At 37.9% G+C, this 16,747-nt stretch overlaps 1 protein-coding gene across 5 annotated transcripts in view; it reads left to right on the forward strand.

Moving 5' to 3' along the window:
* The window catches only part of CLIP4 (CAP-Gly domain containing linker protein family member 4), a 60,148-nt gene that overhangs the window by 14,520 nt on the left and 28,881 nt on the right, over positions 1–16,747 (forward strand). For all 5 annotated transcript variants that reach the window (XM_043917493.1, XM_043917492.1, XM_043917490.1 and 2 more), the window contains 4 exons: positions 425–543; positions 3,600–3,836; positions 4,428–4,563; positions 11,740–11,880. In XM_043917493.1, coding sequence (XP_043773428.1) covers positions 425–543; positions 3,600–3,836; positions 4,428–4,563; positions 11,740–11,880 — 633 coding nt within the window. The remainder of the gene's footprint in view (positions 1–424; positions 544–3,599; positions 3,837–4,427; positions 4,564–11,739; positions 11,881–16,747) is intronic.

The raw sequence follows: 16,747 nt of genomic DNA on the forward strand, positions 1-16,747 counted from the left end.
ATGAGTTGTATTTGGCCATGAGCCACAGTTTGCTAGTCCCTGATCTAAACCCTGCTACATTATCATTGTCATGGCAAATATGCAAGAGGTTTAGTGAAAGAGTGTGTTAAGATACTTACTTTTACAAATATAAATTATTGCCATTAATTGCTTTTAAGTATACTCTAGTTTGTGATGGTTAGAAAACCCATGAGTCCATTTGATAGTGAAATTTTATTATACTAAGAAAAAAATTAGTTAACCAGATTGTAATATGCAGATTTTATTCCATTGTGAGAATGGTCCTTCTAGTGGGTTGGTTTAAGTCTCGTCAATAGCTTATACCCCTCTTCCCTCAAATAAATCCAACCCTACCTGCCTCCTTTCACATTATAATAGATTAACTTAAAATTTTTGTTAATGCACTTGTGATGTTCAATTACAGATGTGGATGCCACTTGCAGTGACTTTAACTTTGGAACAGCTCTGCATATTGCTGCATATAACTTGTGTGCAGGTACCGTGAAATGCTTATTGGAGCATGGAGCAAATCCCGCATTTAGGGTAAGAGGTTAAATTAAAAGTGAAAAATATTAAAAAGAATTAAAACATCTAACATTATCTTCCAGGAAAGAGTTGAATCTGGATGTTGTTGTGGAACTCTTACATGAGTAAATAATTTATATTTTTTTGTGCTGCATATAGAGTAATAATGATAAATTTTTATCTCAAATAAGTTTAAGGCATAGCAGTGAATTTCAGTCCTTTTATATTGATAAGCTCTACTAGCCTTACTTTCATTCAGCTAAATAAAATGCTCTTTAGAGTTTATCATCTTTGAGTTTAAAAGTATCTTTCAAAGCCTTTAGCTATTAAATAACAATGCATATATTAAAGTTTATATTTCTGCATTAAACCATATTTTAAATTCTTTTGGAAAGAAGTTTTATTTCAGACAGTCTAAAAAAGGCCCATTTAAGAATGGAGTAAACCTTTAAAATTGACTTAAAGGAAAAATTTATTTTTTCACGATCAAGTTACATACTTAAAAGTTAACACACAAGACTGAACTTCATAAACTTCAAATCGCTCGGTATTTTATTGTCTTCACCAAAGTGGCTATGCGTGTTCTTTTCTGTTGCATTAATAGCATTGACTTGCTGTGGCTGGGATTCTTCACTGGGTCTGTGCATTCTCTTGAAGTGGCAGCAGTGGGCAGTGCTAGCAAAAGTCTCCTCCCCTTCTCTTTTCCTTGCTTTCCTGTTTTGCCTTCCCTCCCCAGTTCTTTGCCACTTTTCTTTCTGTTTAACCCCATTAATTATTTAATCAACCCCTCTGTTCCTCCTTCCCTCCCTCCATCCTTTGTACCCTATTGTTTATTAGGCACTGGGAGAATACATGTGTCTGGGACAGTATGTGGCACTGGGACAATAAATGTGTCTCTGATCTCAAATAGAATATCGTCTAGAAGCGGAGACAAACAAGAGAGCAGGCAGATTTACCGTAGTGTGTCAAGTTGAGTGTGTTAGGATGGGGGCGGGCGGGGTGTGGCACAGAGTATCATGGGGTTGCATGGGAGGGGAGTCTGTCCAAGCCTTAGGAAGCCTGCTTCCTGACATAGGTAAACTTGAATACTTAAACAGAGTTGAGAATTAACCAGGTATAGGAGGGAGCTGAGAAAGTCCCGTTAGGCAGAGAGAGTGGTGTGCACGAAGGCCAGGAGTTGATCGGAGTGTGAAGGTGATAGGTGCTTGCTTTTGTTAGTACAACTCTTGGCAAGACCCCATTAGTGGAGAAAGTATTTTGAATCTAGTAAGATGCAGGGAGGTATGTCATGGAGGTAAATTACCAATTCAAGTCCAAAGTAATTAATAGATTTTACCCACTTTTGGTAGTTAATACTTAAAAAAAAGATGTCTACATGTGGGTTAGCAGTAGCCCTTGGATCAGACCCTAACTTAGCCACTACTTTAGAAGAAAGTGGAATTCTATAATCATGAACAAGTCTTCTTATGTTAACATGATATCATTATTATTTTATTAGTATTTAGTATTTTTTAAACACTGAAGTTTGAGTTGCTAAATTTTATGTAGGAATTAATAGAAATGTGTGGCTTACTCTAGAAAGGTGAGGACTTGAAAATATGAAGTTAAATATTCATTGTAAAAGTAGCCTACAACTTAACAGAACAGGTTTGTTGATTTTAAAAAAGTTTCTTTCCCTTCTTTCTTTTTCTCAAGAGTACATATTAGCACTATAGATAATTTTCTTTATATTTTGTACTTTGAAATTGGGGATCAAAATAGTTCATCACCATCCCCCAAATTTGATAACATGTCTTCCTACCATATTTTTACTTAGGACCAAACTGACTTGAATTTTAAAATAAAAAACGTTAGGCCCTTGCAAACTAAGTGTTCTAAAAGCCCCATTCTTTTATCCATGTGGGTCATTTGAAGATAATTATCAGAGGAGAAGAAAAGGGAAAAAGGTTTCTGAGCCAAAGAATCTTGGTTCATCTCATTAAGAGAAGATTAGAGTCTGGAATCTTTCTGATAAAATCTGAGTTTTTGGCTAGGGAGCATAGAAGAAAGAGGGCTTGTTTGAGGGAAGAAGGATGGCATGGAGCAGGAGAAGAGCGGAGAGTCCAGTGGTTGCTAAATGTGGGCTGCGGTGTCGTCTCTGCAGTAATCATGGAGATGACGCTGAGCAGTCACTCATTCATCTCTCCCTGCGTAAGTCTCCTACTTGGCAAACTGGAAATGGTAGTCATATTTTACTTGTTTAGTTGGTCCCTCATGCTGCAATAAAAACAAATTTGTAACAGGCAAGGATTTTTATCTCTGTTATTCTCAAGCTTTTTCTTGTTGTGATAACCAAGTGAGAATCTGTGGGACAGAGATTTGCTTATATAAACACCATGCAGACGTTAGTGGGCCCTGGGACTGACCATTTTTTTTTTTTTTTGCTGCAGGATAAATCCCAGTCCCAATTTTAGAAGTGTTGAAACTATGGATTCTGTTCTCGAAATCTGAGTCGCACCATGAGTGGGCAGGGTGGGTCAAGGTCACGGAGACCAGGTGGAGGCTTAGGAGACCGATGGGAGTGTCGGGTCTCCGGTTGGGAAGCCAGGCAGTCCCATGACTTCTGTCTCCAGAAGTGCCTTCTCCAGGCACGCCACCCACTAGCAGCCTGAGCTCTTGCTCTTCCCTCAGCCTGGACTGCCATCCCCACCAGCTAACCTGCGCATGTTCCCTCACCTCCCTAGGCCTCTGCACCAGAGCCGCTCAGCACCGAGGCCTTCTCTGCCCCTGTGTCCATGTTCCTCTTCTCTGCCTTGTTCTTCTCTCTGCCACTTTTCACCCTTTGATACACCATACATTTTATTTATGTGATTATAGTCTGCCCCTCACTAGGCTGTGTGCTTTTTGAGGGTGGAGCTATTGATTTCTTCACTGTGTATGTCTTTAGCACTTAGAATGGGCAGGCAGTAGTTGTTTCGTGAATATTTTTGAATAAATAAATGATCTATGAATTTAACTTTTTTCCCAGAATACTTCTAGGTGGCCATGTAGAGCTCTGAGCCAATATAAACTGAAAAGTTTCTCTTTATCTGTAGAATGACAAAGGGCAGATCCCTGCTGACGTTGTCCCAGACCCAGTCGAGATGCCCTTGGAAATGGCCGATGCCGCGGCCACTGCTAAGGAAATCAAGCAGATGCTGCTGGACGCGGCGCCTCTGTCATGTGATCTCTCAAAGCCCTTGCTTCCAAATTACGATCGTGTTACCAGCAAGGCGATGCTGACGTCACTTGGCCTGAAGCTGGGGGATCGTGTTGTTATTGCAGGACAGAAGGTATGATAGTAGCTGCCGTCTCTAAAGCCATGTCCAAGGTCACGACGTGGCTTATGTGCTGAGGATGCAGTGTGGCTTGGGGTGTTTTTTTGTTTTGTTTTAAGTTCAATGTGTAGGTAGAAAGATACTTAATGGAAAACACGAGATTTAGATGCACGGTTACTATAAAGTATAACTTAAGAATATAAACTATTAGTCAAACTGAATAATGAAGGCATCTGTATTTAAATGGGAGAAAAGTGGAGGGGCTGAGTGAATTTACAGGCTTCCAGTCTGCAGGTTTCCCCTTGCAGCTCCCTCTTCCTCAGTAGTGGTTCTCCCACAAATTACTACTGTATGGAAATGCAGCAGACGTGACTCTCACTGTTCCTGCCTTAGTTGTTAAGTGCATATAGATTTAGGATTCTTATGCCTTCTTGGTCCATCAACTCTTTTATTTAATGTCTGTTTTTAGCCCTGGTGATATTTTCCTTCTTCTGAAGTCTGCTTTGAGTGAGTGCTTCTTAAAGACTTCTGTGATAAAGTTATAAGAGTAGAAAATTTAGGATTACAAGTAATACTCAAAAGTTACCCTGATTTATATTTCTGTAGGTTGGAACATTGCGATTTTGTGGAACAACTGAATTTGCAAGTGGGCAGTGGGCTGGCATTGAGTTGGATGAACCAGAAGGAAAAAACAATGGAAGTGTTGGGAAAGTCCAGTACTTTAAATGTGCCCCCAGATATGGTAAGGTAGATACTGCCTAATATGATGAGAATTAATTTAAAGTAATACAGTTTTACTCTTTGATTTAAAAAAAAATTTTTTAATGGTTGAATTTGATCCATAACTGAGGCACAGCATTTAATGACCCATTTCAACTATTTCATAGACTTTTTCTTTTCTTTTTTTAGTTTATTTTTTTATTGAAGGATAATGCTTTACAGAATTTTGTTGTTTTCTGTCAAATGTCAGCATGAATCAACCACAGGTATACATATAAACCCTCCCTTTTGAGCCTCCCCCCCATCTCCCACCCCATTCCACCCCTTTAGACTGATTCAGAGCCCCTGTTTGAGTTTCCTGAGCCATACAGCAAATTCCTATTGGCCATCTATTTTACATAGAGTAATGTAAGTTTCCATGTTACTGTTTTCATATATCTCACCCCTTTTTAATTATTTTTTAAATAAAGCATTCTCCCTGGTTATAAATGAATGAAGAGACTGCCCTTTTCTTATTGAGCAGTCTTGTGACTAATAGAGTATGTCTTACTAGGAGTGCACCCAGCTCTGTGGACCTTCCTGAATCCTGCTGTTGGTGGTGTCATGACTGAAGGAGGGCTTTTATTCTTTATTACCAAAGAACTACAGTACTCTAGAGGCTGAAAAACTTGAAAAATTAGAAAAGCAAGTGAGGCCAACTTTATTACTGTGCTTCTGAGCTGGAATGCTTCTTTGTTTCTCTGACAAATGTTTGCTTAATTTTATTTTCTCTGTTTCTTTCTCTTTCTCTCTCACACACACTCTGACACATTGATTTCTAATTGCTTTTGTCACTTAACTACGTTGAGAATATTTTCCCAGAACATTAATTTCCCTGTTTGCATAGTATTTCATCTTGCAGCTCGATAGGGAGGCAATCCAGGATAGTGTTTGAAGAGTACAGGCTTTGGAGCCTGATGGCTGGGGTGTGAATCAGCTGTTCTCTCTACCAGCTATGGGACCTTCTTTCTCTTCTTGTGTTGCCTCAGTTTTCTTCTGTAAATTGAGGATAACAAACCTACAGAGTTCATGTGAGAGTTAAATGTATTGATTAATATAGACAGCACCTAGAAAAGTGCTTGGTTCCCTGTAAGCACCCGAAAAATGTTAACTACCTGCTACCTGTTATAAATGTATCAAATGGGGGATCCTGTTGTTACTGCAGGACAGAAGGTATGATAGTAGCTGCCCTCTCTAAAGTCGTGTCCAAGGTCACGACGTGGCCTCTGCGCCAAGGGTGCAGTGTGGCTTGGAGTGCTTTTGTTTTGGAGCCTGGCCATTTGGGAAACTCACCAGTTTCCTTTCACCATACACTTAAGCTGGAGCCTCATTTTTGGCTCTATTAAAATTTTTCTTTATAAAAAATGTCCATGACATTAGATTTAAAAAACATAAAAAAAGGAGAAAAAAATGTAAAATCGCCTGTATATGTTTTCTGTTTATTTTTTTCCACAAAATTTGGATTATTGTCTGCATTTTTAACTGACATCCTATTAGAATTTCTATAAATCTTTAAATATTTTTTGAAAGTATGATTTTTAATATGATTCCATTTCCTTTAATTTTTCTAATTTGATAGGTGAAATTTGTTTGAATTCATATTTCTCTTGATTGTGGTGAAGTGGAATGCCTGAAATATTCTGTTGTAGCACATGTATTTTTTGTATTGTCTTGGTAATTCCCAAGAAATAATTACTCATATTGTTTGCACATTAAAAAATGGGGATATTAGTGTTACTTTAAACTGATAATAGTTTTTAAAATATGAATACATGTTTAGGATGTTAAGCCTTTATATTTACTACAGATATTTTGCCTAGTTTGTCACTTTCCTTTGAACTCCATCTGCAGTGTTTTTGGACATGTACTTTTATGCAGTTAAAAAAAAGACTTTTCCTTTATAATTTCTTAAAATTGCTTTTATGCTAAGGTAGGTCATTCTTCCTAATCCAAGGATTCATTATAGGTTATATATTTTATTTTTTGGAATATGTTTATTTTTAAATACTGTATTAGTCAATTAATTTGGAGTTTATTTGGTTAGTTGTATGAGGTTAAGGATTTAATTTTCCTCTATTAGCTAATTTTGGCAACTGTCCAGCAGACTAAGGGCAAGACCAAAACCATTAGCAGCAGAGAGAGCCGATGTAGATCAAAGCCCTGGGAGAGGCTTAGACTGTAGCAGAGTGTGTGTGGCCTCCCTAACCCCATCATCCCAAGGAGAGGCATGCATGATTAGGGCAGAGGTGGATTCCCAAGGACCCTTCCTCCATTCCCCTTTACATATTTAAACGCCAAGTTGGGGGGCAAGGATCATGTGTTGGATTATACAGAAATGGCCATAGTCCTTCCTGTTGAGCCAGCTCAGCAGTCTGAGCCCAGTCTTTGCTAAACTACTTGAGGTGTGGGGAGCAGGAGAGGTGGAGCACCCCCTGATGAAGCAGAAGCCAAAGGTTTCTCAGCAACAGGGTTTTTTTTTTTCTTCTCTCTTAAATCTATCCTTTTCCCTTTGACTTGTGCTTCCTTTAATATGAATTAAGTTCTTCTAAATGCTACAGTCTGTTTCAGGATTGTTTTGTTCCATTGATCTGTTAATTCTAGCACATATTAGATTTTTTAATTATAGAAATTTTACAACAATTTTTTAAAAGATTTTTTTTAGAGCAGTTTTAGGTTCATAGCAAAATTGAGGGGAGGGTACAGAGACTTCTTGTAAACCTCCTGCCCCCTGTCATCAACATCCCTTCACCAGAGGGTACATTTCTTGCAATTGTTGAATCTACACGAACACATCATAATCACTCAAAGGCCATAGTTTGCCTTAAGATGCACTCTTCATGCTGTGTATTCTGTGAGTCTGGACAAATATACAATGGCATGTGTCCAACAATGCCATATTATAGAGTATTTTCACTTCCCTCAAGATCCTGTGTGCTCCATCTATTCAGCCACCCTCCCCATCCCCCCAGGTCCCTGACAGTCAATGATTATTTTACTGTCTCCATATTTTGTCTTTTCCAGAATGTCATAGAGCTGGAATCATACAGTATGTAGCATTTTAATATTGGCTTCTTTCACTTAGTAATTTGTATTTATATCTCTTCATTGCTTGATTGCTCATGTCTTTTTAGCACTGAATAATACTCCCATGGTCTGGAGGTATCACAGACTTCCATTATTTCTCCATTCACCTACTAAAGGATATCTTGGTTGCTTCTAAGTTTAGGCAATTATGAAAATTTTATAATAATTTTTAATATTTGATAAAATTATTTTAATTCCTTTTAATAATTACCAAAATAAACACAAATGCCTAGTTTAATTAGTCAAATTGTATTGTAAAACAATAATGAAACCCTCCCCTGGCTTGCAATTCCTCACTCCAAGTCCCATTCTTTAGAGGCAAGAATGTTTTTTACTTCTTTAGCTGTTATCTTCTGATGTTCATTTCATATTTTGACTAATATATTTATAGGAATCTTTCCAATTTTAGACATCTATTGACTTCATACTATGAAGAGAAAGATTTGATATTCTTACTATTCTAAGTCTTTTTTTTTTTTTTTGGTTGACTTCTTTGTTTTGGTGGATCACATCCTTCAGTAGCTTTTTCATAGAGGACTCACAGGAAGTAAATTTTTTGAGAGTTTCCCTTCCAGAAATGTTTATTTCTACCCTCCCACTTCATATGATAACTTAGTGGGATCAGGAATAGGTTGAAATTCACATTCTTTCAGTATTTGGAAGGTGATACACTATTGTCTAATGCAATTTGGCAAATGTTTCCTGTTAAGGGCCAAGTAGTAAATAATTTTAGGTTTTATGGGCCATATTTTAGGTGTTAAGCTGGCTTAAAACTCAACATTCAAAAAACTTAGATCATGGCATCCAGTCCCATCACTTCATGGCAAATAGATGGGGAAACAGTGACAGACTTTATTTTCTTGGGCTCCAAAATCACTGCAGATGGTGACTGCAGCCATGAAATTAAAAGATGCTTGCTCCTTGAAAGAAAAGCTGTGATCAACCTAGACAGCATATTAAAAAGCAGAGACATTAATTATTTTGCCAACAAAGGTCAGTATAGTCAAAGCTATGGTTTTTCCAGTGCTCATGTACGGATGTGAGAGTTGGACTATAAAGAAAACTGGTTTTTCCAGTACTCATGTATGGATGTGAGAGTTGGACTATAAAGAAAACTGAGCACCGAAGAATCGGTTCTTTTGAACTGTGGTGTTGGAGAAGACTCTTGAGAGTCCCTTGGACTTGTAAGGAGATCCAACCAGTCCATCCTAAAGGAAATCAGTCCTGAATATTCATTGGAAGGATTGATGTTGAAGCTGAAGCTCCAATACTTTGGCCACCAGATATGAAGAACTGACTCATTTGAAAAGCCCCTGATGCTGGGAAAGATTGAGGGTAGGAGGAGAAGGGGACGAGAGAGGATGAGATGGTTGGATGGCATCACTGACTCAATGGACATGAGTTTGAGCAAGCTCCAGGAGTTGGTGATGGACAGGGAGGCCTGGTGTGCTGTAGTCCTTGGGACCACAAAGAGTTTGACACGACTGATCTGAACTGAACTGATGGGCCATATGGTCTCTTGTTGCAACTCTTCAGCTCTCCTATTGTAGTGAATAAGCAGGCATAAACAATATGTAAGCAAATGGGTGTGGCTGTGTTCCAACAGAGCATTACGAAGTAGGCGGCAGGGAGGACCTGGTTCTTGGGCAGTGCTTTGCCAGCTCTTACCTTGAGATTCCATGTTGCTATTTACAAGTTTCAGAGTCTTTCTTCTGCTTTTTCCTTTTCCCTATTTTTGGAAACTTCTTTGGAAGCTTTAGTGTTTTTTCTCTCTTTTTTTAATTTTATTTTTTCTTTAGTGTTTATATTTTTATTTCTTATTAAAATTGTAGTGGAGTTTTAGGAGGAATTGTGGGTAAACAAAATGGGTTATGTTTACCTAGAAATTAATTACTTTTCTGTTTTAAAATAATTCTTCCTTAGATGTTTATTTTTAGTTAAGCCTTATAATTATATGTCAGGATCTGAGGAGAATCCCATCACTGTTTTGATTAGCATGAGATTCTAAACAGGAAGGTTAGCACGTATATGGTGCACACTTTGGACTTTGTATCCAGTCATTGCTTTAAATTTAGTTTTGCTTCTCTCAAATGATTTAGTTAATTAAAAAAAGCAAAGAGGATGAGAACTATATAGTTCATTCATTGAACAATGTTATTGTGACTTTAGAGACACACACAAATTTGAAAAATAATTCATAGTCTGCCCTCATAAATGTGTTTTGGTTTTTGATTTTTTTTCAGTCCTTCCTATATCCACACATATAACTTCTCACATATATAATCATAATGCAGTCAAACTTACAGTTCAATTTTTGTTTTCTTGAATTTGCTTTTCATATTTTTCTATATTTCTATGTAATCTTTATTCTAGTTGTTAATGGTGATGTAGTAGTTCATAAATATAGTTGATTCATTCCTTCTATTGCCAAATAATTATTTTCTCTTACTTATAATATTGCAATGTTGGCATATTCAGGTAGACAGTCTTTTCCTCCAGTTTGGATTATTTCCTTATAATTTCCAAAAGTGTGATTGGGTCATAGTAGAAAACTAGAAATTGCTTTGATTCTTGAAATCTATCTTATCCTTATAATATACAAGTGTAACCCTGTTCACACCTCTTAAATATAAGTATTTCCTTATAGTTAGTATCATAAAATAAATTAGGGCAGAATTCTTGTCTTCCAGTAAGATTTTACAAATGTACATCCCACAGTATAAAATAATTTATTTCTTCAAACCCTTGACTTGAGAATGTATGTGTATTTGGCAAGGAAAATAATTTAGAGAAAAGAATAGAAGGTCAAAGAAAAATCTGATAGTCGGGAGACAGAAGAGAAAAAACATTGTGGAGAAGTCAAAAGATCTGGGAAGATCAGAAGGAAGTACTGTAGAATCCAAGGGAGGAAAGAATGTTAAGATTAGCAGAAAAGCAATATAGTCTGCACTTGTTAGCTATAAATAGAGCACTCACTTTTTGTTGTCCTTAAAAACCTATTTTAAAACAAGTTGTTTTAATGTATTACATTTTGGTCATAATGTGTCTTTGTTAGTTTAGGTGTAAACACTGAATGGAAATGTATAGTATACATATTATGACTTTATTTTTTCTTCTTAAATGTCTTAGCCAAATAATCTTGGTATTCGCAGTTCATATTCACTGTTTCTAATGTCTGCCTGTTTATATATACTGGAATTTATGCCCAGATAAGCTTCTTTTTCAATGGAATTTTATACTCTTAGCTGCAGCAGAGAGTCTGCCTCTCTCTCTATTGTTTCTGATTTTCAGATGTTGAGGGATAAGCCTTTGGGGAAGATTATATTTTGTATTCAAAAGTATTTTATATCCCTACTATGTGTCAGGCACTATAATTAGGTACATTGGGGGAATGCAGAGATGAGTAATCTTGAATTTTATCTTTAAAGTCTGGAAAGGAGATAAAACAAGGACATAAAAAATTATAATATGGGAAAAAATATGTCCTAAGGAGCTATAGATAAAGTGACATGGAAGAATAGTTTTTATACTATATAGCAGGGGTCCCCAATCTCTAGGATCTAAAGCCTGCTGATGTGAGGTGGAGCTGATATAATAAAAATAGAAATAAAGTGCACAGTAAATGTAATGTACTTGAATCATCCTGAAACCATCCCTCCCATCCCAGTCCATGGGAAAATTATCTTCCACAAAACTGATCCCTAGTTGCCAAAGAGGTTGGGGACCGCTGCTTATGTAGTACATTATTATTTGCTGGTATTTAGAAGTAATTATAATGTATAAAAGTATAATTATTGCTTCTACTCATTCCTCTTTTTCCTTAGTTTCACATAGTGCCTGATTATGCTATGTGCTTCTTGAATTACTGTGTATGTTGTTAGTCTTGACAACTGGATTGTAACCTCTCTGAGGGCAAATACTGATTCTTACTTTTTTTCTCTCTCTCTCACTACAAGGACACCTAGTAGACACTCAAAAAGAATTTAAAGATTTTTTGCTACTGAATGGTTGTACTTGTCCCTTTATTTGAAATGCTTTCAATTATTTAATATTAAAATTCTGCCTTCTCTCTTAGGTATTTTTGCACCTCTTTCAAAGATAAGTAAAGCAAAAGATCGAAGGAAGAATATAGCACACACTCCTTCTACAAAAGCTGGACCTCTCATCAGGTCCCAGAAAATTGATGTAGCTCATGTAACATCAAAAGTAAATACTGGTAGGTCAAACCGGAATGTTAGATATCTTGTTTTAATTTTAATCCATGGAATACCTTATATTGCATCAGACTTTTTCTTTAGCTACCTGTGAAACCTGAATTTATTGCCTGCAAAGTACTTGGTTTATGATTTTAATTCCTAACAAGAGTATTTCAGATATGTTCCTTCCTTTCCCCCCCCCCATCTATCTCCATACTTTCATCTAACCTCAAAGCTAGACTTTATACCTCTGATAAATATTTATGTAACACAGTTAGCTTTATGTTTCTCACCTATTCAAGAATTTTAGTGACTTTTTAAATATTTTTTTTTTATGTGGACCATTTTTTAAAAAGTCTTTATTGAATTTGTTACAGTATTGCTACTGTTTTATGTTTTGGTTTTTTGGCTGGGAGGTATGAGTGATCTTAGCTCCTCAACCAGGGAGGGCAAAGTCCTAACCCCTGGACCACCAGGGAGTCCCTACTGAGTTTTTTCTTTTTAATCAGAGGAAGTCATGACTCTTGAAACTGGCTGTCAGAGACCTTTCGCTGATGGAGGGTCTTACTGTTTTGCAGTTGAGCTGTGGTTGGTCATGTCTCACTGTCTTTTGTATATATTGTTCTCACTCTTCCCTTCATACTTGTCCCAAGCTGTTTCTCTGCAATGTTTGACTTCTCCCTGAGGTCCGTGTCTTTGTGTACCTCCTTACTCACATCCTCTTTCTCCGTGAGGACCCTCTGATGACCCAGGTCTCTTTGATCTCTTCCTTCTTATCCACACTACCCAGTTGCTATTTGTTACCTTGGGTTTTGTCCTCTGATTGCCTTATCCATGCAGATCTTTTATTCTGTTGGCAAAATCTTAAACTTTAAATGGACTGTGAGAGTATTCTGTACTTTCACATTCGCTGTGGCTTCCCTGGTGACTCAGATGGTATAGTGTCTGCCTGCAATGTAGGAGACCCAGATTCAATCCCTGGATTGTGAAGATCCCCTGGAGAAGGAAATGGCAACCCACTCCAGTACTCTTGCCTGGAAAATCCCATGGATGGAGGGAGGAGCCTGGTGGTCGACAGTCCATGGGTTAGCAAAGAGTTGGACACGACTGAGCAACTTCACTTTCACTTTTCATTTACTGTGGCACATAGCACAAAATAGGTGCTTAATACATACTTGCTAACCCATCAATAGCTGAAGCAGGAGGGCTTTCTAGCATGAATAAAGGAGTGTGTCCAGGAATTGGGTTGCCCTTTCTACTCTGTTCCATTGACTTATTTGAATATTCCCATGTCAGTACTGCATTTCATGATTACCATAGGTTTTTGTTTTTTTTTTTTTTTAAATCTTGATTTCCATTAGAGGAAAGCCTCCTCTCTTTTTTCTTGAACAGTGTCCTACCTGTTTGGCCTTTTTTATAAATCAAACTTCCATATAAACTTTAGAATAAGCTGTTCAGTTCAATTCAGTCACTCAGTTGTGTCTGACTCTTTGTGACCCCATGGACTATAGCACACCAGGCCTCCCTGTCCATCACCAACTACCAGAGTTTACTCAAACTCATACCCATTGAGTCAGTGATGGCATCCAACAATCTCATCCTCTGTTGTCCCCTTCTCCTCCCGCCTTCAATCTTTCCCAGCATCAGGGTCTTTTCAAATGAGTCACTTCTTCATATCTGGTGGCCAAAGTATTGGAGCTTCAGCTTCAACATCAGTCCTTCCAATGAACACTCAGGACTGATCTCCTTTAGGATGGACTGGTTGGATCTCCTTGCAGTCCAAGGGTCTCTCAAAAGTCTTCTCCAACACCACAGTTCAAAAGCATCAATTCTTAGGCACTCAACTTTTCTTATAGTCCAACTGTCACATCCATACATGACTACTGAATAAACCATAGCCTTGACTAGATGGACCTTTGTTGGCAAAGTAATGTCTCTACTTTTTAAAATGCTGTCTAGGTTAATCATAGCTTTTCTTCCAAGGAGTAAGCATCTTTTAATTTCATTGCTGCAGTCACCATATGCAGTGATTTTGGAGCCCCCAAAAATAAAGTCTGACACTGTTTCCACTGTTTCCCCTGTTTCCCCATCTATTTGCCATGAAGTGATGGCACCAGATGCCATGATCTTAGTTTTCTGAATGTTGAACTTGAAGCCAGCTTTTTCACTCTCCTCTTTCACTTTCATCAATAGGCTCTTTAGTTCTTCTTCACTTTCTGCCATAAGGGTGGTGTCATCTGCATATCTGAGGTTATTGATATTTCTCCCGGCAATCTTGATTCCAGCTTGTGCTTCATCCAGCCCAGTGTTTCTCATGATGTACTCTGCGTAGACGTTAAATAAGCACTGTGACAATATACAGCCTTGACATACTCCTTTTCCTGTTTGGAACCAGTCTGTTGTTCCATGTCCAGTTCTAACTGTTGCTTCCTGACCTACATACAGGTTTCTCAAGAGGCAGGTCAGGTGGTCTGGTATTCCCATCTCTTTCAGAATTTTCCACAGTTTGTTGTGATCCACATAGTCAAAGGCTTTGGCATAGTCAATAAAGCAGAAATAGATGTTTTTCTGGAACTCTCTTGCTTAACAGAATAAGCTGTTAAGTTTCTTTAAAGAAAAATCTGTTGGGAGAGGGGTGGGGTGCTGGGAAAAAGGGAATTAAGAGGCACAAAGTTGTAGTTAAAAAATAAGTCACGCATAGCATAAGAACAATGATGCTGTTACAACTCTCTGGTGACAGATGGTAACTAGACTTCTTGTGGCAACTGATTCATAATGTCATATATACAAGTGTTGTACACCTGAAGCTAATATATTATTTATGTAGCTATACTTCAGTTAAAAAAATAAGAAAAATAAAGAAGATGATAAATGTATCCCCAGGGTGAGAGAATATTAGTTTGCAACTACAAACTAGAATTATATCTCAAAAAAGTGCTTGTCCCAAAATCAAGAGTTATTTTGCTCGACAGAAAATTACCTTCTAGACAAATGAATTAACAAATTATGTTAATGTTATTTTTAGTGTCAAAAAATGAAAAATTATCTGTTGAAATTTTAATTGGCATTGCATTTAAGCCTAAAATCAATTTGAGAAATGACATTTATGATATTTAGTCTTTCAATTATAAGCTTGGGATATCACTTTATTTAATTGGATCCTTAAAAAATATCTCAGTAAAATTTTATGATTTTCTGTATATTTTGCACTTGTTTTGTTAGGTGTATTCTTAGGTACTCTGTACTTTTTGATGCTCTGTAAATGGTATCCTTTTAATGTGAAGTGCAGAAGTACACAGCAGGTATGGAGGGAAAGCTTGAAGAGGAGCCCTCTGTTTCTGGTCTGAGGAGCAGGAAAAGGAATCTCCGACTAGACAAAGTGGAGGAAATCCCTGTTTTCCTTTTCAATTGCTTTTTAAAAAATCTCTTTGGTTCTTTCACATCCTAGTCCCTAAGAAGTGCTGTATGTTGTAGTAGCAGCAGGGGATGGCCAGGCACCTAAAACCCCCAAGGGAGGGAACCCTTGTTTTTGGCTAGAGAAACTGTGGTCCTGCAAACGTGGATGGAGTCCCCATTAGTTTTTCTTCTTTTTTCTCACTGCTTGGCTCTCAAGAGATTGTATGACAGAGCAGAGCAATGAAAACCTCGGCATTCTATCCAGAATATTGGGAGGAGCGTGCTTCTGGAGACCATGTGAGGAGGGAGCTCAAGAAAGTGCTCTCAGAATGGGGGCACTTACTGCCAAGCTGTGTGTACATGCTTCTGACCACAGGCTTCAGTCTGCACAGACCTCCACCCAGATCTCAGGCTGATTGCTGGGTGGCACAACACACAAGCCAGATCTCAAAGAGGCTTTGGGAACCAAACTGACGTTGGAACCACAGTCACAGACGGTGGATAGGAATTTCCAGCCTGAACCTAACTGCCTGCTGACTGTCCAGTGCCAGCGAAAACAGAGCAGAACAAAACAATCCACATTCTCCATTGAATTTTAAACAAGACCCAGAGTCCCATAGAATAATGTTTATAGTGTATAGGATACAATGAAAAGTTGTTCTAAATATGAAAAACCGGGAAAATCTCGGCAGCTCTAAAGGAAAAAGGTAATCAAAGATGCCAACCCTGAGATGATACAATTATCAGGTAAATATTTCAAAGAATATATTATAACCCTCTAAGAATTAAGGGTGAACCCTCTTGAGACAAATAGAAGATTTCAGCAGAGACATGAAGATATAAGGAAGAACCAAATAATGCATGTGCACACACACACATGAGCACACACAGGAACACAAGTAGCACTGAGCTTGATGGATTGTAGCAATGTCAGTATCCTGGTTGTGATTTTATGCTATAGTTTTGTAAAATGTCACCTTTGGGGGAAACTGGGCAAAGTGTGTGAGACATCATCCAATATTGTTTTTTCACAACTGCATGTGAATCTCCAGTTATCTCTAACAATTCAAATAAAAGGAAAGACTCAAATGGCTCTTTTAGGACTAACAAGTACAACTGAAAATAAGAAATTTACTCTGTGGGTTGCCTTCACAAAGTCTGTCTTCCCAACCCGTCCGTCTGGGGTCTGCAGTTGTAGTTCTGGCCCTCACTCCCGGCCTCTGCTTCCTGTCTCTCCTCCTTTTGGTTCCTCTTAGACTTTGCTGTCTGGTTGATGTTATCCACCTGTGAGTGGTCACTCCAGCCCTCCTTTCCACAGCCCATCAGAGGTTTGTTCCTTACTGAAGAGCCCCGACCCTGTCACCCTCTAAGATTGTAATGTGACCCATCCATCGGGTTTACTTCTGTGTCCCCCCAAAGTCCACTTCATTCCAGCCAATCCACTCAATCTTCTCTGACCCTGTCTTTCTTTAAGTTTATTTTCTCTTTGTC

This window comes from Cervus elaphus, chromosome 11 (genome assembly GCF_910594005.1).
Source record: "Cervus elaphus chromosome 11, mCerEla1.1, whole genome shotgun sequence".
In the NCBI taxonomy this organism is placed as follows: Eukaryota; Metazoa; Chordata; class Mammalia; order Artiodactyla; family Cervidae; genus Cervus; species Cervus elaphus.